This window comes from Notolepis coatsorum, assembly GCF_963971535.1.
Source record: "Notolepis coatsorum genome assembly, chromosome: 9".
Taxonomy (NCBI): domain Eukaryota; kingdom Metazoa; phylum Chordata; class Actinopteri; order Aulopiformes; family Paralepididae; genus Notolepis; species Notolepis coatsorum.
Window position 1 is genome coordinate 56,724,049 of NC_140173.1, and position 27,690 is coordinate 56,751,738.

General features: G+C 41.4%; 1 protein-coding gene across 2 annotated transcripts in view; it reads left to right on the plus strand.

Annotated features, from left to right (window-relative positions):
• The window catches only part of slc25a28 (solute carrier family 25 member 28), a 70,604-nt gene that overhangs the window by 38,342 nt on the left and 4,572 nt on the right, over nt 1-27,690 (plus strand). The window contains exons 2-3 of one of the 2 annotated variants that reach the window (XM_084321056.1): nt 14,352-14,571; nt 21,728-21,784. In XM_084321056.1, coding sequence (XP_084177182.1) covers nt 14,352-14,571; nt 21,728-21,784 — 277 coding nt within the window. The remainder of the gene's footprint in view (nt 1-14,351; nt 14,572-21,727; nt 21,785-27,690) is intronic. The other variant, XM_084321057.1, reaches the window with a different exon arrangement.

Here is a 27,690-nt window from a genome sequence, read left to right on the forward strand (position 1 = left end):
CAACATGCAATACCGGCCAGATCCTCTTAGGGGCGCCATCGCTCCACTGCAGTATCATTGTGGGCGAATGGAATTTTTTTTTTACCCTCCAACGGAGTATCATATTACTCTGATCACAAACCAACAGCATGCACAGTGTATCACGTTTCGAAGTGAGATTTCACCATGGAATTAGGGGATTTATCATCAACCAATGGACATATCGATCTACCAGATGCCGATCGATAACGGGGAAATGCTGCCGGGTATCACACGGGCTGACGGTAAGACATTTATCACCTAATTTATAGCCGGATCGGAGCTTGCTGTGCAACGCTAGCAATCGATCTGTGAATGTGGCTACTTACACGGACACTGTATTGGTAATCGATAATACTGATCGACGTCCCCCGCCGCCCCCCTTTCATCCATAGATGCTCAGGGATAGTCCGGATCATAAGCAGTTTGTTATTTCATTAGCATATATACAACGGAAATGCCGTTGAATATAACGTTAGTAGCCTTTATCTCTATAACTAGCTTTCCAGAAAATAGATGATACGAAATCTGCGATAAAGCTTATATTCACGGCGCTATAAAATGACAACCTACAGATGGATTTTTTTTTCTTTAAGCCATTCTGAAGGGACGGTTTATGCACTCAATTGACAATGAGAATGGACGGATAGCAACACTATAAAGTATAGATATAGCTGTTAGAAAACCCACATGTTTGTTTACATTCCCCGGTCCTCTAGCCACTAATTAGACTAAGCCCATCGGTCGCCAAAGTGTTAAGAGTAGAGCTGCCGCGGTTACCGCGGTATCGCTGTTGCATCACGCCCACCGCAGAGTTAAGCTGAATACTGCATCACCGCTGTTTTTTATAATAATAATAAGAAGAAGAAGAAAGGGGGGGGGGGGCTAACCGCCGGGCGCTACCACCCCTGCCCGCGACCAGGGCTCGAGGCTGACGATGTCCCGTCATCCCCTGGACGGTCAAATATTGATTTGGGGCGGACAGAAATCTTTGCTGGGACACAAACGGGGACGGAGGATTTTTTTTCTCTCACAGCCACACTGCTGACCGTCTTGCCCCTCCTCCTCCCCCTCCCAGACCCGTGGCATATTGTAAACAAACCCTCGAGTGCATGAGCACCGTCCTCAGAGCTCCTCGTTCAACATTTAACGAGCATTAAACAAAATGGCCCAGTTTAATACATGAGGCGTTGTCTAATGTTATCTAGCTACTGATAGCTCCTGATATCAACGTTTGATATAATCAGTTTAACTAGCTATCGCTCGTGAGCTACCGAGCTAACGTTACTGTTTAAACAAAACTACACAGTCAACTATTTTGTTTAATACATGAGCCGTTGTCTAACTGGCTAGCTACTGATAGCTCCCGATATCAACAAATGCGCATTTCAGTTGAACACTTTCAGTGCCCAGCAGGGGGCGCACATTTAGTGCTTGAATGTCCACCATCCACTTCAATGTTAGCATTAATATCGCCTAATCTATGTTTTAAATTATGGCTATGTGTCTAATCTGCCCGTCGCTTATCAATGACTCATTTCCAGTCAACATTGTCGAAGCGGATCACCTCTAGTCTGACCAGCTCAACTCCCACCACGGAGCTAGCCTTCCTCACCAGCTTATTCAGTTTGTTGGTGTCCCTCGAGTTGGTGTAGCCCCCCCAGCATGCCACAGCATAGAAGAGGACGCTGGCCACTACAGACTCTCCTCAGGAAGAACCACCTGCTCTGTCCCTTCCTGTAGAGGGCCTCTGTGTTGTCTGACCAGTCCAGTTTATTGTTCAGGTGTACCCCAAGGAACTTATGACTCCTCCACCTCCTTCCCTCGCATGGTGATGGGAATCGGGGGGGGGGGCTCTTCTTGCCCCTCCGGAAGTCCACCACCAGCTCCTTGGTCTTACTGGTGTTGAGTTGGAGGTGGTTGCTGTCGCTCCACCCCACAAAGCTCTCCACCAGGGCTCTATACTCCTCCTCATCGTCGTGGGTGTTGTAGCTTACGATGGAGGAGTCGTCAGAACTTCTACAGGTGGCACCCGCTTGAGTTGTAATGCTGCAGTAAACCCGTGCAAGTAATTGATTTTTCAGGTTCGCACACACATATTTTTAGGGGCATATGCGAGCATTATGGTCGCACTGTAGAGCCCTGTTAAACCATTGGCGTTTCGTCCCTGGACACGCTAGTATTTTCAAATCAAATGCATATGATGGGTATTATGTTTCATCATGAATGCATGAAGGGGGGTGGGGGGGGGGTCGTTTCTGATTAATTGATTGCCAATAACGGTATTCGTTATTACCACAACACACACCGATCAGGGGGATGGGTATGAAAACCATGCATGATCACGCTGAAATTGACGTGAAATTGTCCTTACCTGTGGTCGGTGGTATTCCAAAAATAATATTCCAATTATTTGATCGCCATCTGGTCCATCCTATGCCCATCTGGTCCACGACAGAAAGGAAGTCATTATATTATGCTTTGCGATCCTGGTCTGTGTTAGCTCCGGTTAGCTCAGAGCGTCCGGTATATAACAATACCAGCCATTGGATTACTGTTTTCTAAATTGGGGAGGCTTTTAATCGTCAAGGTAAGAGGATTTCAAGTCATGGTATCCATAAACTTCAATCGGTTTGGATCTTTTGAATGAATGAGAATGTAAACACACACGGCGTCACGTTGAAATCACTGGCTGCGCTCATAGAGTAGTGGTTGGTCAAAAAAAGTTCAGAGTATATTTGCTTATAAAACGTAATTGTCTAATTCAATTATTTTTTATTTCTCCACGTGGTGAATACACCTGTCACAACATGTTTACATGAACGTTTTGGAGTTGTATTTGGAGTGTATTCTGCAATCTGTTAATAAACTTTTCAATCAATCAAACTATACACTGTAAGGCACTGTATACTTCCAGTGATGAAGCTAAGCTATGCTAACGGAGCGTCTATTCCCAAATCTAAATGCACGCACAGAGACAAAAAAGGTATGTATCTTCTTGTCTAACTCCAGGGAAGATGTTAAATAAGCTAATTTCCCAAAATGTTAGAGTTCCCCTTTAACTCCAAACAGACTGCAGTCCTTTAATTGTCCAAATGCGAGAGAGCTCATCGTGGGCTGGAGTGACTGTGGTTAACTTCGACGCTTCATCGTTCAATAACATCATATTATTAATATTATTATTGCTTAAGCTTTAGCAGCTGCTCAGAGTTAGAGGAAATTAATACAGGTAGGTTAGTGTGACGCACATCTGTGTTCTCCTCACGTGACTCACAATAGCCAATCAATCATTAGGAAACAGAATTTGTCGCTTGTGACGTGGGAAGCACGCAAAGTGCAATTAAATACATTATAGAATAATGTAAATGTATTTGCTGATATATTTAAATTGTTACATAATGCACAGTGTACATAATAATAATATAGGTCTTTCTTAAATCATCCCTGTTGTAATAAATTAGTTTCATTTTAAATTTGTCCCTGTTGTAATACATTCGTAATTTTTCCATCAATAAAACAGTTACAACTTCTATATGTTTCAGATAACTTTATTTACACACATGCACACAAATGCTCTCAACGGATAACTTAAACTTAGGCCCTAATTAAATATGAAAACAATAAATAAATGGCATAAATGTTCTCAACAGAGAATGAAAATAAGGGGAATAAACTTTTTATAAAACTTAAAATAATTTAGGCTATAAGGAGGACAGCTTAACTAAAAAGGATTAATATAATAACTTCAACAAAAAACCAGTAATAAGGCTACAAGCATGGCATATGGTTTGTACTGTAGCCGTCTAGCCGAATATGAAATGGCTAATCAATTTCACATTTATCTCGCGGACCTCAACCTATAGGTTCTTTGCTAAAAAGACAAGCATATTCACTTTCTCTGGCTTTAGTTGTGCGCGTTGGGGTGTCACCGTGTTCCCTGCGGTGCTGAAAATACGCTCAGACGCTGCACTTGACGCACATATGCAGAGGTATTTGCGTGCCACCATGGACAGCAACGGTAAACGTGTCTCGTTTAACTTCCACCACTGAAGTGGGTTTTCCCCCGTGTCGATTGTGTCCTCCTGTGTGTACACGACCAGCTCTGCGTGTGCTCGCTCCACTACAGTGAGGACTGGTCTCGCTGCAACCGCTCTCCTTGCCAGCAGACTGGCCAACGTGGCTTTCTTCTTCTTGGCGGGCTGCTCTTCTCCCGCATCTTGTTGCGCGCTCTCTCCTTCCTCCACTCTGATTTGAACTTGACTCCTTCCCAGCACTATCATCTCCGTCTCAATCTCCCGTTTTGTCTCATCCACATCATTGCTGTAATATTCACGGTAGCGGGGGTCTACAAAGGTGCAGTTTCGCAGCAGTTTTTGCACAGAGGCATTGTCATATTTGGCGTCCAGCTTTGCCAACATCCCCGACTTCAGCTGAGCGGTTAACTCCACATCACTTTCCGATGGAGCCAGAATGTCCTCCTTTAGGAGTTGTAGAATGGGGAGGATGGATGAGCTGGTCACATACGCTTCACCCGACAGCGCATCTGTGAATGTGCTCACTGGTTCCAGTCCCGCGTTGACCGCTTTAAGGACATCAATGTCTTGCCATGTCAGGTGGTTTGTTGCCCGTCTGTCATCTGCCAGCACCTGTCGAATGGCTCGAGCTTGCTCAATTATCCGAGCAATCATCTGTTGCTTCGAACTAGGGATGCCCCGATCGATCGGCCACCGATCGTTATCGGCCGATAATCAGTATAAATATACGATCGGGGAATTCCGATAATTAGTCATATTCGCCGATCGCGGAAACTGATCAAGTGGATATCTCACTCGCTTGTCTCAGACGCACAGGACCTGCAAACTGCTCCTCCTCCCTAGCCCCGCCCGTACCCGTGTAGAGTTTGTAAACACAGAGGAGGCGGACCTCCTCTGCTGAGTCTAGATAGTGCATTCGACCTGAGCTAACGTTAGCTACCTAGCTATCGTTACTGTTTAAACAAAATTACCCAGTCAACTATTCACTTTTAGTAGGCATTGTCTAACGGTATTTAGCCGGCTAGCTACTGATAGCTCCGGATATCAACAAATGCCCCAGGAAGTCTAGTAGCCCATGTTGATATCTCCGTTAGCTTGCGTTAGCTTGCGTTAGCTGACGTTAGTTCACGGTTCAAAACGAAATGTCCGATTGAACTAAATAGTTGTCTTAACGTCATCTAGCCGGCTAGCAGTAGCTACAGATAGCTCCTGATATCAATGTCTTATAACATTGATTGAATGCGTATTCGAGCTGAGGGCTTGCTGAATGTGAAATGACCAAAGCATAACGTTACCAAGGCAATAGGGTCCCGCTGCAGCGCCGGAGAATCCTTTTTGGAGCTAGGGCTACTAGAGTACACACAGACAGTGGAGCTGTTTGCAGATAGCGAGCATTTTGACTTGTTGCGTGGTGGCGATGTCTCGCAGATAATACAAGTACAAGTCTAATTATATAATATATATATTTTATTAAAAAAAAAGAAAAAAAAACTTTTTATATAAAATAATTTTTAATTTCTTTTTAATCAAAAACGATCGGTATCGGATCGGTATCGGCCGATATGGCTCACGCCGATCGGTGATCGGTATCGGTGGCAAAAAACGTGATCGGGACATCCCTACTTCGAACCCCAGCGAGTAGGGCAGTCCTGCACATGGAAATATAGTATTCATATTTAATAATGGCCGAAAATAATAATAATAATAATAATAATAGCCTAATAATAAACGCTAATAATAGAAGCATTTATAGTTACAGCAAGCAAGCATGTAAGCTATAAATTATAATTATTAATAACTAATAGAGGTGTATCCTTATTTACCTAACCTAAGCAAAAGACAGGATAGCCTATAATTTGGATAGAATAATGATTTGCCAACTAAGCTTACCGTTATGAGACTATACTCAGGTAGTCTCAACTCTTGCTGCTTTTTCTTTAGTTCCCTCTTTTGTGGCCAGCTGTGGGAGAAGGCGGCTATGATGGTCCGGCATACTCCAAATGCCCTATCAGTCTTATTCTTCTGGTCTGCCAGTGAATTGGTTACGGCCAGGTTAAGGTTGTGCCCAAAACAATTGAGCCACGGCCACTTAAGGTTTTTTGTTACTGTAGCCTGGATGTTTGCTGCGTTGTCGGTGGTTATGGCCGACAGTTTATTATCATCCAAACCCCAATCTGTGAGTGCATCGCTGAGGGCTTCGCTGATGTTGTCGGCTGTGTGATTTTCTGGGAAAAAGCTGGTTTGAAGGCATTTTGATCCCAGTTCCCAGTCAGACGTTATGAAGTGCGCCGTCAAAGACATGTAGGGTACCATGTTTTGTGATGACCACATGTCTGTTGTCAACGCATAGTTGCCTGCCCCCATCACAAGCGATTTCACTTCTTCCCGAACTTTATTGTACAGGTTGGGTATTGCTTTTTGTGAGAAATATTTTCGTCCGGGTAATTCATACTGGGGATCCAACGTGTTGACCATATCGCGGAAAGCATGTTTCTCAACGGTATGAAATGATACCATATCTTTAGCAATATATCTGGTTACTGCCTCTGTGCACGTTTTCCACTTGTCGCTATCTTTTTTGTATTTTATTGATTTTGCAAAAGCACCCGATATTGTTGGTTGACCCGTTGTCGACTTGGCTGCGGTAACGTTGCTCCTTGATGACGATGGCTTCAGTTTTGATGCAGTTATAGGGTGGTGTACTTTGAGGTGTGAACGGAGGTTTGATGTGTTACCATCTTTTGCTACAACAGTCTTCTTGCAAATAATACACACAGCTTCGTTGGGGTTGACTGGCTCACCTTTTTCATTCGGAGTGAATCCAAAATAGTCCCAAACGGGCGCAGAAGCATTTTCTTTTTAACCAATTCTCCGAGTTCGGGGCCGCCACATGCCATCTTGCTCACTCAGCTCAGCTCTGTGCGGGAAATACGGACCGCCTCCCCTGCCCTCTGCTGGCCGTGCTGTGTGTGTGCACGCACTTCAACTCGCACTTCAACCAAATCGATAGTTAACTCCGTTTCACTAATGGAAACCGAAACCCAATGCCGTCCCTGTATAAACTCTGTTTCAGTGGAAATAGAAACTTAAACCAAACTCTGATTTTGACGGTGTTGAAAATCAATACCGTTGGTATTTCGAAATACCCCGGTATACCTTAATACCGTCATACCGCCCAAGCCTAATTGTGACAAAATAAAAATGCACACGAAATAAAAATACACATTTCAAGTGTAAACAATAGATACAACTACTACTGACATTATCACAATGACAATGTCAGTAGCCTAGCTATATCTATTATATTGTGATGAAATATAGTAGTAATGCATAATTTAGGCACCTTTTAGTTTAGTTTATTTCGTTTATAAAGGACAGTGTGTACTGACAATCATTTGCATTAAACAAATGGATGGGTGCACTAGATTTAGCTAGAAGCTATCATTTCCATCTATAGTCTAGCCCCTTTCGTGACTGTGATGCAACCCTTGGTTGAATATGCAGTCACTGGTTCCCATGTTACTAGCCATGTTAATGTGCACATCAAGCACTGGTTAAAGACGAGCGGTGGGTCCAAAATATATCTGCTGTATAATGGCTGCTTCCGCATTTTACAGTAGGAGTGCTGTGATTGCTGGCCGCACCAGACATGTGACAAAGCAGCCAGCAATCACAGCGCTCCTACTGTAAAATACGGAAGCAGCCATTTTAGCGAAGGCTAGCTCAGTGATTTTTACTAGTTTATAAAAATGATTTAAAATGTTTATTAGCAACGCGAGCTTTCAAACCCGGCCGTGTGTGTGTGAAACCCTAATGCAACGGTGCGTACCTTTGAAATATCTGATATATTTTGGACCCACCGCTCGTCTTTAACCAGTGCTTGATGTGCTGGCTAGTAACGCGGGAACCAGTGACTGCGTATTCAACCAAGGGTTGCATCACAGTCACGAAAGGGGCTATCTATAGTCCTATGTACTGTAACGTTACATAGCTATTTAAGTTTATTTTGTTTATAAAGGACAGTGTGTAATGACAATCGTTTGCATTAAACAAATAGATGGGTGCACTAGATTTAGCTAGAAGCTATCATTTCCTATGTCCTAACTAGAGATGTTCCGATACCATTTTTCCCTTTCCGATCCGATTCCGATACCTAAGCTTTGGGTATCGGCCGATACCGATATTTATCCGATACCAGTGCATACTAAAAAAATAAATATATAAATTATACTTTTTTTTTTTTTCAGATACTGTTATACTGTTTTTTAGTAATAACTAGAACGTATAGTATTTATTCAACAACAGGTGATTGTATAGATTTGTATTAGTATCATTAATCAATGAGTATGGGCTGCAGCACTGCAGATATACCCTACTCCAATGATCCACACGGACATTAAACGGTGTTGCACTCGCTACTCAGTGGCTCTGCAGATATACCCTATTCAGTCTGTAAGCTAGTGGCAGATAGAACGTTCATGTTGTGGTTTTTGATGCAAAATAAATATTCAACATTCTCTTTTGAAACTCCGCCTCAGACTCTTATCCTTTGGCACTTGCTGTACTTTGCTTGCAGGTCTGCAGCCATTATTGCTGGATTATGTGAATAGCACCAACTTTAGACACGGTAACGTTATCAAGCTAAGCTAACTGACCTAGCGCGTCTTCCCGCATTGATAACGTTAGTAATAGTCAGCTAACGCTAGTCCGTAGCTACTTAACTTAAATACAATTCACCGTGGGTGCATTATTGTTGATAGACGGTCACGGACAGTGTTAGGTCCTGGAGAAAGGACAGGCGATCATCTGATTTGATGTAACGTTAAAAGCGGATGTTGTTCCAACTAGCTATCTTTCCAGCTAATGCTATCATAACACCAGCCAAACACAGCCCGATTCCCGTCCGAGCTCCCCGTCACACCGCACTGTCGGGGACAATGGAATTTAAGAAAGTGTATCTGCTGTTAAAATGACACAGCATCACACTTTAAAACATGTTCATTTTATAATCCTCACTCTCCGCAGGACTCGGCAGGAGATAAATTACATCATGGGATCGGAGGCTAGAATTTACGTGTACTCGCCGATACCGATACCAGCGTTTTAGGCAGTATCGGCGGCATTTCCGATACCAGTATCGGTATCGGAACAACTCTAGTCCTAACGTTACATAGCCATTTAATCACAATAGTTACATAGCCATTTAATCACAATAGTGTCGCACGTGTTTTTGCGGGTCCAGTCCACGGAACGTTGACAGAAATAGCAAAACACCTTATCGCCGGAGGCATAAAAGTCATTAGGATACTGCTCTGCTCTGAATTTAGGGCTTATTCCGGAATTTCTTAGCTTCTTGACGGCGTTAACACCGAAGCAGCGAGACGCTTGGACACTGCTGTGTTGTGTGTAACACGCAGCGGCCCCCGCCTCCCCGGTCATGTTTGCTTTGCACCAAACGGTCCACCCAAAAAACTGAATTTCAGTCGAGATTAGGCCAAATTCTGCAATAGTCCACGTTTTGCAGTTGATTCCATTTTTATTGGTCAATTCCGTGATTCCGTCCGCGATTCCGTGAACGCGGATTTCATATGGCTCTAACAGACGGACCTGAACACTGCAGCAGGCCGAGCTACGCTGTAATGTACAGACCTGAACACTGCAGCAGGCCGCGCTACGCTGTAATGTACAGACCTGAACACTGCAGCAGGCCGCTACGCTGTAATGTACAGACCTGAACACTGCAGCAGGCCGCGCTACGCTGTAATGTACTGAACACTGCAGCAGGCCGGGCTACGCTGTAATGTACAGACTTTGGTTGACGTGTTTTAGGATAGATTGATATATATATATAAATTCTGTATAACATTTAGGGGATACAATATAGTTAAAAAAAATGTAAACAAATTGTAATACATAATGTTTTTTTCACTCGAGTATATAATCACATATATATACATATACATATACATATACATACACGTATACAAACATTTATAAAATAATCAGATAAAAATAAACAAACAGATCCCTGCTCTTTCTTGGCATAGGGCAGGGGTCAGCAACCTTTACTACAGGGCTATTCAACTGGCGGCCCAGATCCGGCCCGCGGGATGATTCTGACCGGCCCGCCAAAGATTACATGATAATAAAAAAAAAAAAAAATTTACTTTTTTCTTTTCATGTCAACGTTAACACACACAATTGAGCCAAAAGTCACTCAATTAATGAGAGGATAAATTGAGGGAAAACTTTGCAAGTCGATTTGATGAATTTGACATGTCCAGAGAATTGATGCATTTTGTGAGCAACCCATTTGCCAATGTAGCTGCTATTTCCACAAAAGGACTAGAGTTCCTTGCATCACTTCACATTGATGAAGGTCTCCTGCAACTTGAAATAATTGACATGCAAGCAGCATCTGCTCTGAAGCAGGCACTTGAGAATGAATCCACCACAACATTTTGGATAAAGTGTATTCATGTCAAGACATTCCCCAAAATAAAAACGCTGGCAATATCTGTGCTAACAATGTTTGGCTCAACATACACCTGTGAATCCAGTTTCTCTCACATGAATGTCATTAAAACAAGCAACCGTGCCTCCTTGACAAATGAGCATTTGCATCACTGTTTGCGGCAGCGTTTCCGTTAGCCGGTAATTACCGGTATTTGACCGGCAAAATCTGTTGAAGTCCGACATATTTAATCTCTCCGGTCATAGTGTCCGGTGAAAATAGTTCCCTCTGGGCACAGTTTGATTATTTGAATTGTATTTGGATGGGCTGGAGTTGGGTGGCCTATGCGATGAACGAAACAATCATTGCGTTTGTTGTCGTTGCTTCGCTCAGTGAGAGCTTGCTGCTGGATTTGTGGAAGGCATGCAGCTGCAGACCCACAGAACCCACCAGCTTTGCTGGCACAGTGCGGTCCCCAGACCTGGAAAGCTGCTCTGCGGGTCTGCAGCTGGATGCTTCTTGCAAACTAACTGCGGCCGGCTCGCGCTGATAACAGCTTTCATTGTTGGACCGGCTGCTTGGTGGAGCAACGATGAAACGAATGTAATGAATCGTTCGTCGCATGGGCTATTTAATTTTGGCCTGTTTTGGTACGGTTCGGGTGGTCAAGTTGTGCTTGGAGGGAGTTGTTTTCACCGGACATTATGACCAGCACCAAGTCGTTGGGAGGTGGAGATATACATCACGCAAACCCACGATAATGTTGCCGTCTCTCTCTGCAAAATTTCTCAGTTCTTCGCTTGATATAATTAATACAAATGTCCAATATAACGGAATTCATTAGCTCATAAAAATGTGATTATAACAGACTGCTGTTTAGTGTCGGACCGACTGCCCACATACGCGGTCTATTTTATTTCAAGTCAGCAGCAGCACGGAGTATCGAGGGACTTATTTTATTTGGAATATATTAATGACTATACGCAAAAGTAGCCTCGTTTTAAGTAATAATATTATAAATCTACATGCCTTGAGGATGACATTCTTTATATAGCCTATATCAATTGTTTTAAAGCTCAATAAACTATGACCGGAATTAATCTCATTTGTCCGGTAGATTGAAATCTTGCAGGTCACGGAGACCGGCAACAATTTTTTCTAACGGAAACCCTGGTTTGCGGGTAGCCCTCACTTCCTATGAACCCTCTTTCTCTGCCATTGCCCAGTCAAAGAAGTGCAATCACTCTCATTAGATGTGTGTATGTAGGCTAGGCCTGTCTGCCCCCCACCCCCCTGATGTTTGAGAGTTAAGAGTGGACAATAAGTGCTAATAAGATGCTGTGATTTGCTGTTGTTGCACAGACATGAAGCACTTTTTCATAAGCTCAGCTGCACTATAAATGTGTTTTTTTGTTCAAGTGTTGATGTTAGAATGTTCAGATGCACATCATGCACTTGTTTGTTTTTTATTTTATTTTTATATTGAAATGTTGAAGAGGAGATGTTGCAGTTGTTGCACAGTCAAAATGAAGCACTTTTTGCAGGAGATGTTGCAGATGTGGCACATAAAATGAAGCACTTTTTTTGAAAAGTATACTACTTTTGCAATGTAGTTAAATAAAAGTTGTGAAAATGTGGTTGCGTGTTGTGTCAAGTGTACATATATTTATAGCACGGGGAGGCGCTGTGGCAGTCCGGCCCCTGGCCCCTTGGGTTTCTGACAATGTGGCCCCCTGAACAATTTAGTTGAATAGCCCTGCTTTACTATATCAAAAGAGCCACTTTTCCCCCCTCCCACAAAATAAAATGCTCAGGGAGCCGCACAACCTATTTACCCTTAAAATGAAGATAACACAGTGTATAACGTTTTATATATCCCCAAGCATACCCCACATTTAGCATAAAACGCCTGACAATTGCATACCCAAAGTAATTTACGATTTATTATACTTTATACTTATAGCACACAGTTTGTTGCATTAATGGAATTATAAAGCAACAAAAAGAAAAATGTTTACTTTTTATTGCTGTTTTTACCTGTTATAACAAAGGAAAACCTCAAACTCTTATGAAGAGGAGAAAGAATACTGGCTGTGTAGACCTATTTTTTAATAAAACACAAGAGGAGACGAAACACTGGTGTCTGTAGACCGACTTTGAAATAAAACCCTGAACTATTCAGGTATATTTGAGTTCTTCCCTTATTTGTGGAACATTTATCAAATAAAAAGTAGTCTACTTTGAAAAAACACTGGCATATGTAGACCTACTTTGAAATAAAACCCTGAACTATGCAGCTCTATTTAAATCCTATAAAATCTATAAAATAAAAAGTAAATTTTTCATTGTTCGCAAATCTCTCTCTACTGGTTCAATTAATGTAGAAAAGTAGAAAAACGTTGCACTATAAAAACGAACTGGATAGTTGATGATAATAAACATTTAACTTCATTAGCTGAAGTATTCTAAAATAATTTAAGCCATTCTCCTTTTCTGTGTGTGTGCACGCGTCTCATATCTGGTCTGACATCAGAGGAGTTTGATAGTATTTACTGAGGATTGCCAGATAATGTTATTTAAACAAACAAAAAAATTATTATACAAAATAAATATACATGATCATGCAACATAAAAAAAATTTGTTGTAGGAACAGTTTGGGAGAGGGAGGTAAGGGGTTTTAGATTGTGTGTTGTGAAGTTTACTTCAGAGAAGGAGAGTAAAGTACAGAAAAAAAGGTACCGTTGGGTACCGTATAGGGGTGGGAATCACCAGTTTCATCATGATACGATACGATATCGATTCTTTGGACAACGATACGATATTTGCCGATATCACAGTCTCTCACGATACAATACGATACGATTAGATTCAGGTGCCTGCGATCGATATGAGACGATATTATATGCCCATTTAACACAATCAGTAACATTTAGATCAACAAAAAAAAGGTAATGAAAATATCATTTGACATTTGTATTTTTGAGCTCTTCCAGACATTTAAAGGAAAATCAATCTATTGTTTTTAATACAAATAGACCTCCTGTTCACTGTAAAGTGCCACGTTTTTATATATTGAGCTTTAAACTTTAAGCTACATTTTTTGGAACTCAAAACTCACAACCTCCCTCTCCCAAACCGTTCCTACAACAATTTGTTGATGTTGCATGATCATGTATAGGCCTACATTTATTATGTATTATATTGTTTATGTTTAAATAACATTTAAACATCAAACTCCTCTGACCTCATCTGGTCTTTCCAAAGACGCGCGCACACACACACACAGAAAGGGAGAATGCTATGCTGTAACGTCTACACACACGGAGCTACTGCTGTTGTTCTTGGGCGGATATGAGACTCGCCACAGGATTTTCAAAATAAGAGTATCAATATGAATCGATCTTATTACATCGCATCGATCCGATTCGATTGTTGATAATTACATCGATGTATCGATCTGGATCGATGTATCGTCCCACCCCTAGTACCGTACCGGTATCTATTCCCAGGTAAAAAGAAACATTTTCAGGCTCGGTGTCCCGAACAGACCCACTGCGTAGGCCAGATGCAAGCCGCATTTTACAATAAACCTCTGTGGGGCTGCTTAAAAAAAATCATAATCGCAAATGTAATCGCAATCGCAATATCCGTCAGAAAAATCTCAATTAGATTATTTCCCAAAATCGTGCAGCCCTATTGCCGACCCCTGGAATAGTGTCTGTTTCCGTGTTGGACCTGATCTCCTCCGTAGACCTTGTGAGCGGCTGCGCTGCAGGATGTTGACCCCGGCGTGGCGACTGAATGTCGTCCTCTTTAACACTTCCATCTCTCCCGTCTCTTCCAGACCCGCATGCAGAGCCTCCAGCCCGCCCCTGCGGCCCGCTACAGGAACGTGATGGATGCCCTGCGTCGCATCGTGACCACCGAGGGCATCTGGCGACCAATGAGGGGCCTGAACGCCACAGCCGTCGGGGCCGGTCCCGCTCACGCCCTTTACTTTGCCTGCTACGAGAAACTCAAACAGAGACTAAGTGACCCCGGGGCTAACAGCCATTTAGCTAATGGTACCATAAAAAAAACACACACACACACACACAAACTGTGCGAGTGTTGTCGGGCAGTGAGGCTGATGAATTAGGACAGAGGGCCTAAACGGAACCCCCTTCAATATGATTTGTACCGAGCAACATTCTAGTTCCGTAATAAAACAGTGTCATGCAGTCCCACAACAGCTGTGTGGGGGTCTTTGAACCATGAGATCACTGCCATGCAGTAGGTTGATACTGTATATAGGAATCCAGGCCTGAGCTGACGATATGATTTCAATGGAGCAGAATTCTGCTGAGTCAGCCTAATCCACGAATAGACCAGACAGCGCCAGCGCAGAAAAAGAAAACATGGCAGGCAATCGGAGGGGTTGGACCCTGTTGTTACGGTGTGAGTCAAGAGCAGCCACTGCCTCTGGGAGTTTAGAAGCCTAGGAGACTATCTGTGTTGTCAGCTGTAGAGCAGCCACTGCCTCTGGGAGTTTAGAAGCCTAGGAGACTATCTGTGTTGTCAGCTGTAGAGCAGCCACTTCCTCTGTGAGTTAACCGGCCCCCAATGTCTGAAGAACCACAACACCGGTGCAAGTGGTTTTGGGATGGATTGAGATTACTTTTTGAGTATGTGAAGAATCCAGCTTATTTAATCGGGGCGGGACCATCACTCTTGTGTTGTGGGGCAGAATCTGTGAAGTTGAACCACAGAAAGGAAGTGGTTCTGCCAGTCATTTTACATCAAGGAAACTATAAAAGAAGGAAGGGTCATTGTTAGGGGTGCACGATATTGATTTTTTTGACCCCGATATCGATACCGATAACTTTCTGCTCCTCAAGGTCGATACCGATATATATATATTTATTGTATTATAATTTTTTTATAATTTGTTGACCTAACCAGATTTATCATGACATGAGCGTTACTACTATGAACAAAACAAAGCCAAGAGAACAGTTTTGACTCTTCAAATAAAGTGACTATATTTATTTTTCCAAATAAATATAATTTGAGTCAATCACTAAATTCACAATCCGTCAATGTCATTAACAATGCGTTTCCCTGAACAATGAGTGAACTAAAAACCAACAGGTATTGTGCTTTGTCAGTAGGGATGGGTACCGTTCACATTTGAACCGATACGGTACCGGTACCTGTGAATCGATACCGGTACCCAACGGTACCTTTTTTCGGTACTTTAGTCTCTAAAAATTGTATCTACCTACCTCAGTTGTAAAATAAAAATAAAAAATCCAAACTTCAAATAACCACATTTTCGACAATTTTCGGCTTGCCATTGCCCCGACTGCTTTGTTGTTGAATCAAGTCAAATCCTAAGTAAGCATATATTGTGCGTGTGAACGTTGAGATGAAAAGAAAAAAGTTTAAAAAAATATATATATATATATTAACCCTTTAATCGCCAAGGACTACTGACGTTGCTCGCCATTAGGGATGGGTACCTTTCACATTTGAACCGGTACCGGTACCAATACCTGTGAATCGATACCGGTACCCAACGGTACCTTTTTTCGGTACTTTAGTCTCAAGAAATTTTATTTACCTACCTCAGTCGTGAAAAAAAATCCAAACTTCAAATAACTACAATTTCGACAGTTTTCGGCTTGCCATTGCTCCGACTGCTTTGTTGTTGAATCAAGTCAAATCCTAGGTAAGCATATATTGTGCGTGTGAACGTTGACATGAAAAGAAAAAAGTAAAAAAAAAAAAAAAAAACTGTATCTCACTTGATTCGATACTCGGTAGTACCGACGTGTTTCGGTTCGGTACCTCAAAAGTACTGAATTCGGTACCCATCCCTACTAGCCATGCTTAATCTGCCAATGACGTCGTACAGCGTCTTTGAGATCAATATTTCAAAAATCTGTCATGCCAATCATATTTCACCCATGGAGACTTGAGACTTGCTGTTGATCTCCTCTCAACTCTTCAACGGTTCAAGACCGCCATCTGGTGGCCGATCGGCGAATCGCCAAAACCGGAAGTGAGCGGCAGGAAGTGGTGCTCACCCATATTTCGTCCGGCCACTCGCTATCGCTAGCGGGACTCCAGCTTGATACACTGGATAGCGATCCGTTGCCAATAACTCGATAAACAACATGATTTGGACGTATATAGTATTATACAACCTGGAACTGGACCAACGAGTTTGATTATTATTGTATACACACTGCTCCGATCAACATATCACCCATACTAAATAAATGATTTAACGTCGGCCACGGACTTATAAACCCCCCCCCCCCTCCGGTCAACAGCAGATGATGAGGCATGACGTGTAGGACCTTGTACAATTGAAATTTTTTATCTGACGTCAATCGGTATCGAACTACATTTGATGATCTAATATATGTATTTAGGGCTATAACTCACGTTCTGCAGAATGCTGCAGAAAACGATAAAAACATATTTATACTTTAGACCGTATTTTAGTATGAATATGTGAATGAAAAAGTAGAACGTTGCTACATCCTAAACGATAGATACTTGACGTTGAATGGGCCATAGTAATGTCAATTTAGCAATACAGTTTAAAAAGTTATATATAAAAAAAAAATGTATCGGAGCTATCAATAATTTTATCGGGATGACATCATAATTGCTGATATCGGCCTGATAATTATCGTGCATCCCTAGTCATTGTGTCACTGTTGCATTAATTACTAGCTACTAATAACTACAATTATTTAGAATTTGAATACAGGCTTCAATAGAATTGCCACCAGTCAGACACCAATCACAGAAAGCTGGTATTCTGACCTGACAACCCTTCCTTTTTTCTAGTTTCCTTGCTGTGTACATGAGGAAATGTATTCTTATTGTCATTCCTTATTCTTGTTCTCCCCAGTCTCTCTTCCCTCTTTTCCAGTTTAGTGGGAAGGCTGGGTAAGTTTTCTCTTTCTCTCCCTCTCAGCTGACCTCTGTTCATCCTTTCTCTCCTGCTCATGGGCTTTGTAACCCCCCCCCCCCAAGGTGTAATGAGCGGCATCCTCCACCAGGTGTCTCTCAACTCCCGGCCAAGCCTGTGTTTTGTTTTTTAAGACCCTGAACATGATCTGTTACCCTTTCTCGAGGTCTGTTCTGGCTCATAAGCTCACAAGCCTGGACTATTTTCTGTTGATATCTGGGCTACGCCGGAGTGTAGTGTAGGTTATTTTACACATGTAGCACAATTATACGTACAGAAGCACAAGGAGGAGAAACTGTGCAGGATGAATTCTAAAGATCATAAGGCCTTTTTGGGTAGCTCACATATTTCCAAAATAAAGCTAAATGAATCTCTTCATAAGGGCTGTTGGAACACCACAGATTAAACAAATAATAATTCTCGTCATCATTCTTTAACACTGATCGCCATGGTTAAATTCATAATTTACCATCCCTCGCCATCTCTATTTGTCTATGGAGAAGTTCCCCTTCTTTGCAGGGCTATAACTTTTTTAATTGTATTGCTAAATTGACATTATTATGGCCCATTCAATGTCCTATATCTATTGTTCAGGGTGTAGCAACGTTATACTTTTTCATTCACATATTCATACTAAAATACGGTCTAAAGTATAAGTATGTTTTTATCGTTTTCTGCAGCTTTCTCCAGAACTTGATTTATAGCCCTAAATGCATTATATTGATGATCAAATACAGTTTGGTAGGAATCTGTGCGAGATAAAAAATGTCAACTGGATGTGCTTCTAGGAGTTACTACGTATGATCTGATGTTGACCGGATGGGCGGGGGGTCGTTTATAATTCCGTGGGCAACGTTATATCATTCATCTAGTGTGGGTGATATGATCATCAGAGCAGTTCGTAAAGAACACGTTGGAAAATAACGCTGGATCTTACCGTATCTTCCTCGCGCCGTTGGGCGATGAGCGTGGAGGAGAGATATTCCTATTATGGGATGTATAAATACCCGATCCATTTCCAGGTTGTATAATAGTATATACGTCCAAATCATGTTTGTCGAGTTATTTGCACCGATCGGTGTTCACTGTGTCAAGATGGAGTCCTGCTAATGATAGCGAGTGCCCGGACGAAATATGGGTGAGCACCACTTCATCCACATGACTTCCTGTTGGGCGATCTGCCGATCGGCCACCAGATGGCGCTCTTGAACCGTTAGAGTTGAGTGGAGCTCAGCAGTATATCTCAGGTCCCCGGTGGAGAAATATGATTTCGATCACAGATTTTTGAAATATTGATATCAAAGACGTGTTACGGCGTCTTCGGCAGAATTAGCATGGCGGGGAATGACGATTTTCGGCGTTTCCGGCGATTAAAGTGTTAATATTCGTTAGGTGGAAATATTAGGTGATGCTCTTGGTTTAAAATGCATTTATAAATGGAATGCATTTATTCATTTATATTATAAGTGCGCATATGAAGTGATTTAGTGTGTAGAATGCAGGCAAAGTGATCAATGTGTAGAATGCAGGTACAGTGATTACTTAGTGTGTAGAATGCAGGCACAGTGATTACTTAGTGTGTAGAATGCAGGTAGGGTGATTAATGTGTAGAATGCAGGTACAGTGATTACTTAGTGTGTAGAATGCAGGCACAGTGATTACTTAGTGTGTAGAATGCAGGTAGGGTGATTAGTGTGTAGAATGCAGGTACTGATTAGTGTGTAGAGTGCAGGCACGGTGATTACTTGGTGTGTAGAATGCAGGTAGAGTGATTAGTGTGTATAATGCAGGTAGAGTGATTAGTGTGTAGAATGCAGGTAGAGTGATTAGTGTGTAGAATGCAGGTAGAGTGATTAGTGTACAATGCACTGCAGGCAAAGTGATTTGTGTGTAGAATGCAGGCAAAGTGATTATTAGTATGCAGGCAAAGGGATAGTATGTATGCAGAGCATTAGGGATGGGTACCGAATTCGGTACTTTTGAGGTACCGAACCGAAACACGTCTGTACTACAGAGTATCGAATCAAGTGAAAAAAAAAATTTATTATTATTTTTACTTTTAACTTTTTTCTTTTCATGTCAACGTTCACACGCACAATATATGCTTACCTAGGATTTGACTTGATTCAACAACAAAGCAGTCGGAGCAATGACAAGCCGAAAACTGTCGAAATTGTAGTTATTTGAAGTTTGGATTTTTTTTTTACGACTGAAATTAAATTACATTTCTTGAGACTAAAGTACCGAAAAAAGGTACCGTTGGGTACCGGTATCGATTCACAGGTACCGGTAGGCCTGCCACGATAACAAATTTTGCTGGGCGATTAATTGCCCCCGAAAATATCGCGATAAGCGATATTATTGCGACCGGTTAGAGAATTTTTTTTTTGAGAAATGTATTTCCCAAAACTTTTATTTTGAAGCCCACCGCTCCGTCTTTTCCGGTGTTTTAGACTTTTATTTTGAAGCCCACCGACCGGACCGGAAGTATTGTTGTTATTATCCTAGCTTGCTGATGCTGCTGGTGGACTGGGGCCAGCTAACGTTAGCTTGCTGATGCTACTACTACTTCGACATGCTGCTAATGGGCTGGGGCCAGCTAACGTTAGTTTGCTGATGCTGCTGGTAGATCGACATGCTGCTAGTGGACTGGGGCCAGCTAACGTTAGCTTGCTGATGCTACTAGTAGATCGACATGAGCTAATGATAAAACAAATGTTGAGATTGTTGGTGAACAACTAACTTTAAGTTAGTTTTAACGTTAGCTACTAACGTTAAAACGCTAACGTTACACTACAAATAACGCTACTTGGTTAAAAGGAGCAACACTATTGAGAAATGTAGTTAAGCTATGTGGTGTTGCCCCACGGAGCTCCTGTGCTGTGCTCTCTGCTCTGTAGTAAAGCCAGCGGCCCGCCTCCCAACACGGACAGTGACTGACAAGGGGCACTGGTTCCGCCTCATTAAAACAAACGCGCAAATAGCAATTAATCGCGCCCGTCAAAATCATTGCATTAATTTTAATTATCGCTGCAATTAATCGATTTATTGCTTATCGCGGCAGGCCTAGGTACCGGTATCTGTTCAAATGTGAAAGGTACCCATCCCTACAGGGCATTGCAGGCAAGTGATTAGTATGTATGTATGTGTAATATGTGCAGGCAGAGTGATTAGTATGTTTGCAGACAAAGTTATTATGTATGCACTATGCAGGCAGAGTGATTAGTATGTTTGCAGACAAAGTTATTATGTATGCAGGCAGAGTGATTAGTATGTTTGCAGACAAAGTTATTATGTATGCACTGCAGGCAGAGTGATTAGTATGTTTGCAGACAAAGTTATTATGTATGCAGGCAGAGTGATTAGTATGTTTGCAGACAAAGTTATTATGTATGCAGGCAGAGTGATTAGTATGTATGCAGGGCAGGCAGAGTGATGAGTGTGTGTTGCGTGCAGAATTGGACATTGTGTGCATTATTAAGAAAACAATGAATCTTGGACCGGACTAAATGGGTCACCCAAGTAGCTATATATATATATATATATATTAGGGGTGTAAAGGTACACGTATCCGTACCGAACCGGTTCAGTGTGTACCGTACCGAACGGCTGTGTAGTGTACCGAACGAATACAACGGTATGTTAACCACTAACGACCGCCCACCGGGGGCTGTTTTTTTCATAATCTAATATAATTATAATTTAAAAAATAATAATATTTCAAGTCGATTATTAATTTCAATATAGAGTATTCGTTGTACCCTACAAGTACAATTAGTTACTGCACACTACATCACCCCTGAGTGGAACATGGAAAGCCAAACTTTCCCACACTGTACCGAAAACCTGTACTGAACCTTGACTTCAAAACCGAGCTACGTACCGTACCGTGGTTTTTGTGTACCGTTACACCCCTAATATATATATATATATATATATATACTGTATATATATATATATACTGTATATATGAGCAGAGAGGATTCAGCTAGAGACTAGATATCTCATGTCACACCAACGTCACAACAAGCCATTATTGGAATAAAAAGGAAGAATGTTTTACCGGGTTACTTCAGTTATTCTTCCCAGGGAAAGCAAACAGATTATGGCGGAGAAATCCCAGGTTAATCCCGGTTGATCCCAAATCCTGGTGTTCAGCCCCGGTCCTCACGGCCCGCTCGGTTCGTTATTAAAAGGCCTTTCTGCTTCCCTTCCTGTCAAGCGTGTGGTCATTTCTGAGGTGTGTGTTGCAGGTGCGGCAGGCTGTGTGGCCACTCTGCTTCACGATGCAATCATGAACCCGGCTGAAGGTAAACACTGATTTATATTCTATTATATTTATATTACTGGGGAGACATGGTTTGATGTGTGTGTGTGCACGTAGATATTTCATTTCAAACCTTTATTTAACTCGAAAGGCAACATGTTTCCCTCATTTACAGTCAGGTCGAGTGTACATAGATTTAAGCAATAAAAAAGGCATAAAATCACACAACATATACCATCAGAACAATTAGACAAGTAAGGATAACAATCAATTAAAACATGTACATCTTTGTTGACAAGGTTTCTCTGCAACAGAGGGGAGAATCTCAAGCTTTAAGGACTGTTGGAGTTCATTCCATGAGCTGGGATGTCAAACTCGTTTTCACCATGGCCACATCAGCATTATGGTTGCCCTCAAAGGGCCAAAGACCATATAAATGTTAATGTAATGTAAAATAAATTGAACTACTCCTTTACATATTGTTAAACATATTGTTTCTGTATTTGTTACTTATTCAAGTTACACATATTGCATATGCATTTGCATAGATGTAAAATATGTTAGCTTATGTTATTTTAACATAAATCATTTTAGTTTATCAGAACCCCCTATTACTCGATCAATCAATGATCAAACCATTCAAGTAAATAACAAAGAAGAATATCATCAAATACAAGCTATGAAATTAAGTTTGTTCAAAACCTTTTGGTCACAGTCAAGAGGGGCAGAACTAACAAATGTGAGCTGCAAAGAACACGTGGGACAGATGTAGCAGCTGTTACAAAAACAAATGGCTGCACACAACCTTGCAGAGGCCATACATCCAACTAATGGGAGATAGTTTGATTACAGAAAACATGTGTCTGCATGAACACACAACTGTAACTGTACTCAAAAATAACAAAATAAGGGTGTTCTCAGTTCACAACTATATTGGTCAAGATTTGGGTGGGACTTGTTTGCGTCCCTGCATCTTATTCAATTGGGCAAGATGCTCGGTTATGTCACACAACCAGGGCACGAAATTTACTTTTTGACTCACCGGCCAGTAGTGTTGTCACGATACTGGAATTTCGACTTCGATACGATACCTTGAAAAGTATCGATACTTCGATATTATTTCGATATTAAAAAAAATATATATATATATAATTTTTTTCTTTTTTTTTTTTTTTTTTAAACAAATGTAGCTACAAATTTAGCTTCTCTCTCGTATTGATTGATTGATTGAAAAGTTTATTAACAGATTGCAGTATGGGTACAGTACAGTACAGCTCAATACATACAATTGTTAAGGGGATGCAGACCAGAGAAAGACTTTTGTCTTGTTTACATCAGGGTCCCCCATTTTCAATTCATCATAGTATACTATATACTATAAGATACTATACTATAAGAGAAGATAAATATAACAATTTTAAAACCCTTTGTTTATCTTTAGATCACACATTTAAAAATAACTGTTCATCTCACTTCAATCATTTTTATTGCAAATGCAGAACATGGTATTTTCTCAAGCAGACAGATGTAAACACTGTAATCTGTGTTGCATGTACCTGACAAACTGAACTGTTTATATTACAGTTAGTAACAGTTTTGTTTTTATTTAAAGATAACGAGAGAGAGAGAGAGAGAGAGAGAGAGAGAGAGAGAGAGAGAGAGAGAGAGAGAGAGAGAGGCTATGCTCGGAGCATTTTAGTAACGTTACATTTTCAACAAGATTGCTGCTATTTAAACACTTGATGGAAACGGGGTAACGTTAACCTTATGTCGACTGTAGTATTATATGACCTCGACATAACGTTTAAACGTTAACGTTACTCCGTTACCATGCAGTAATTATACAAGTAGCCAGCTAAGCTAACGGAGCTAGCAGTAGCTAACGTTAGCTGGTAGCTGTAACGTTACAACGAATCAGCCGTTGATATTATGCGCCATCAGTAGACAACGTATCATGTATTAAACTAGAGTTAATGGTTTAATGCTTCAGTCACAGTGACGTTGAAAGAGCAGCTGTCACGAACCTCTTTCATTTCTTTATGGAGATCGGCGCTGGCACTGCTCTAACACCGCTTGCGAATAGCATTGGGGCATTTGTAGCTTGTCCTTCGTTGTTTACTTGAAACCCAAAGTACCTCCAAACAGCACTTCTGCTGTTTTTCTTTATCCACAAGCACAAGTTGCGGAGGCTCTGCATTTACCATCTTCAGCTAAAATGTTTGTTTACTAACTGAAGAAGACGGCTCTCTGTGAGGGGGAGGGCTGGACTCGGAGGGAGGGCAAGTTGTTGAACAGCGCGTCAACAACTTGCGGTAGAACACTCGCCAGCTGGTACCGATACTGCAGAAAGTATCGGTACTTCGGGAAATGAGTATCGAAGCCGTTTTAAATATTCAGTATCGATATGTATCGATACTTCGATATTTTTGACAACACTACCGGCCAGTGGCGGGTAGATGAGAAAAATCTACCCGCCAAGCATATTTCTTACCCGCCAATTTTCTTTTAATTTTTCTTTAATAAAATATATATATTATATAATCATACTTGTGATTGTGTTATCTGCGAGACATCGCCACCTCGCTGTCTGCAAACGGCTCCACTGTCTGTGTGTATACTTGAGTGGCCTCCAGCTATGCAAGGATTCTCCGGCGCTGCAGCTGGACCCTAAACTCTACATTCAGCATGCAAGGATTCTCCTGTGCTGCACCTGGACCCTATTCAGCAGCCCTCATGCGATGTAAGCCAGGGGCTCGAATACGCATGTTGTATGTCAGGAGCTATCTGTAGCTACTGCTGGATGGCGTTGGGACAACGCCTCAGTTCACTATTTAGTTTACTGGGACATTTCGTAGTGACTAGTGAGCTAACGTGGGCTAACATGAGCTACCTAGCCAATGGAGGTATTATGCACTGGACTATTGCTGGAGCATTTGTTGATGTCGGGAGCTATCAGTAGCTAGCCGGCTGGATAACGTTACACAATGCCTCATGTATTAAACTAAGTGAATAGTTGACTGGGTCATTTTGTAACTGTAGCTAACGTTATCTCACGAAGGTCCTACTGACTAGACCAGGGGTCGGCAACCTGCGGCCTCAAGGCCGCATGCGGCTCTTTAGCCAATCAGCTGCGGCTCCCTAGCCCCATTTTTTTTTTTTTTTTTTTTTATAATATACTTTTTTTTTTTTTTTTTTTTTTCTTATTTTGGAGATCGATGTCATACTGTGACACTGAAATGAAAAAATATTTCATCAACTAAGATATTTAGTCAACAAAAGGCTTACCTGTATGCCTGATATGTGGTGCGAAATTTGCGAACAATGAAAAATTTACTTTTTATTTTATAGATTTTCCACAAATAAGGGAAGGACTCTAATAGAGCTGCATAGTTCAGGGTTTTATTTCAAAGTAGGTCTACAGATGCCAGTGTTTTTTCTCCTTTTCTGTGTTTTATTTCAAAGTAGGTCTACACAGCCAGTATTTTTTCTCCTCTTCATAAGAGTTTGAGGTTTTCCTTTGTTATAACAGGTAAAAACAGCAATTAAAAAGTCAACATTTTCTTTTTGTTGCTTTATAATCCCATTAATGCAACAAACTGTGTGCTATAAGTATAAAGTATAATAAATCGCAAATTACTTTGGGTATGCAATTGTCAGGCGTTTTATGCTAAATGTGGGGTATGCTTGGGGATATATAAAACGTTATACACTGTGTTATCTTCATTTTAAGGGTAAATAGGTTGTGCGGCTCCCTGAGCATTTTATTTTGTGGGACGGGGGAAAAGTGGCTCTTTTGATAGTAAAGGTTGCTGACCCCTGGACTAGACTAACGTCACGGTGACTGTCCGAGGCAATAGCCTCTGTTTACATGCAGCATACAGAAACAGGTGCGGGAGGGGTAGGAGCAGCAATGCGCTGCGTGTCTGTGCTGAGACAGCGAGTGAGAACTCCGCTAAGAATTGGATCATGATTTTCGTTTTTCACATGACTATTTGATTGCCCGCCACATGGCGGACAGACCTCTCAGTGGTAGTCGCCAAACGTAAAAACTGACCGCCAATGGCGCTTGGCGGGCTCTAGTTTCGCCCCCTGCACACAACATAGCAAAGTCACACAGCCAGTTTGCATCTGACAGTTCAAACAATATTTCTTCAACCCTTTGTTACCTACAATGATGAATGATGGCGCCCTCCGTGGCTGATGTCTTTGTGTCGTCCTCCCGACAACAACTTAGTTTTTTACTTATTATTGTCTTAATTTGCTTCCTAAATGCAACGTTATTGCACGCAACAGTGAGTTACAACAGAGATGCACTAATGGACATCGGCAAAGCTCACCATGAGATATTATATTTATCTATTTTTACCTTATTTTCTAGCACTCGCTTGTATTTAAATATGTTTAAGTTTAAGTGCCTTGCAGTGTTTGCAGGGCTATATTTATATTCTATATTATAGCTATGGAGACAATACTATGGCTCATTTGACATTAACAATCCATCGTTCAACATGTGAAAAATAATAAATGTTGTCATGTATACATGAATGTTATACCGTGGTGAATATTGTATAGTTTCAGAGTGATCCTGGCTAATTCCTGAAAACGGTGCTATGGAGCAATTCGTGAATTTTGCTAAAAGCGTTGGCGTTGCTTGCCTGTACACGCTACTATTTCCAGTCAACATTGTCGAAGCGGATTGTTTTTTTATCGGTTCATTTCCGTTTTATATCATTTTGAAAAGCCCTCGTTTTCACGGAAAAAAGAAGAGATTCCATGATAATCGCCTTGTACTGGAATATTCTAGAACGTTGTCATTTTTCTGCCTATTTATGAATCGTTTTCAAATAAACGCTAAATTATCGATAGTATGTGTACGTGTGCACGCTGGTGCAGCGCGCTGAAAATCGATTCTCTCAGTTCCTGATCGCTTTTACAGTCAAAACAGCCATATCACATATAGGGGGAAAGCTTATCTCTGTGAAAACGGGTCTGATTATCCTAATACTGGTAAAATAGATTCCTTACCTGAGATCAGATGGTATCCAAATGGATTATTCCAATTCCTGATCGCCATTCCGAAAATCGATCCTTTTATTGATCCACCCCGTATACTGTACAACACATAATCCCCGCTGCTCTGAGGGTCCAGAATGAAGCTGATCGACTCCGGTCACATGCGTGAGAAGTAAAATGTGGAGTCCGGGTCTTTTTTTCTCATGCCTTTTCATTGAGTCCAATCCAAAAGGGTGAATTACTATCTGGGAGACGATAGGGGGTTTTCACATCTGAGCGCCTGGAGTGGCTGATTTACCAACGGTAGACTCGGTTGATGAAATATGAATTCAGATCGCTAATAAAAAAAAATAACGAATATTCTCGTTATGGGCATTCAACCCGCAGGGGGTAAACCTGAGAAAACTCGGGTTGGGCATCCAAAGTGTTAATAATGATAGGGATGCGCCAGCATGAGACCTCCGTTAGATAGGTAGCTCACGTTAGCTCACTGTTTTAACGAAATGACCAAGTAAACTAAATAGTTCACTTTATTTTAATAAATGATGCATTGTCTAACATCATCTAGCCGGCTAGCAGTATTGATTGATTGATTGATTGAAAAGTTTATTAACAGATTGCAGAATGGGTACAGTACAGCTCAATACATACAATTGTTAAGGGGATGCAGACCAGAGAAAGACTTTAGTCTTGTTTACATCAGGGTCCCCCATTTTCAATTCATCATAACATATATGACATACATGACATACAGATAGACAGTAGCTACAGATAGCTCCTGATATCAATGTCTTATAACATAATTGACATTCGTTTTTGCAGCTGAACATTGGCTAATTAGCTATCATGCTTCATAACACATTTCAGACCCTGTTGAACTATCGCTCTGACTGGGGACGCTGAGGGCATGCTGAATGTGATTTGACCAAAGCAGAG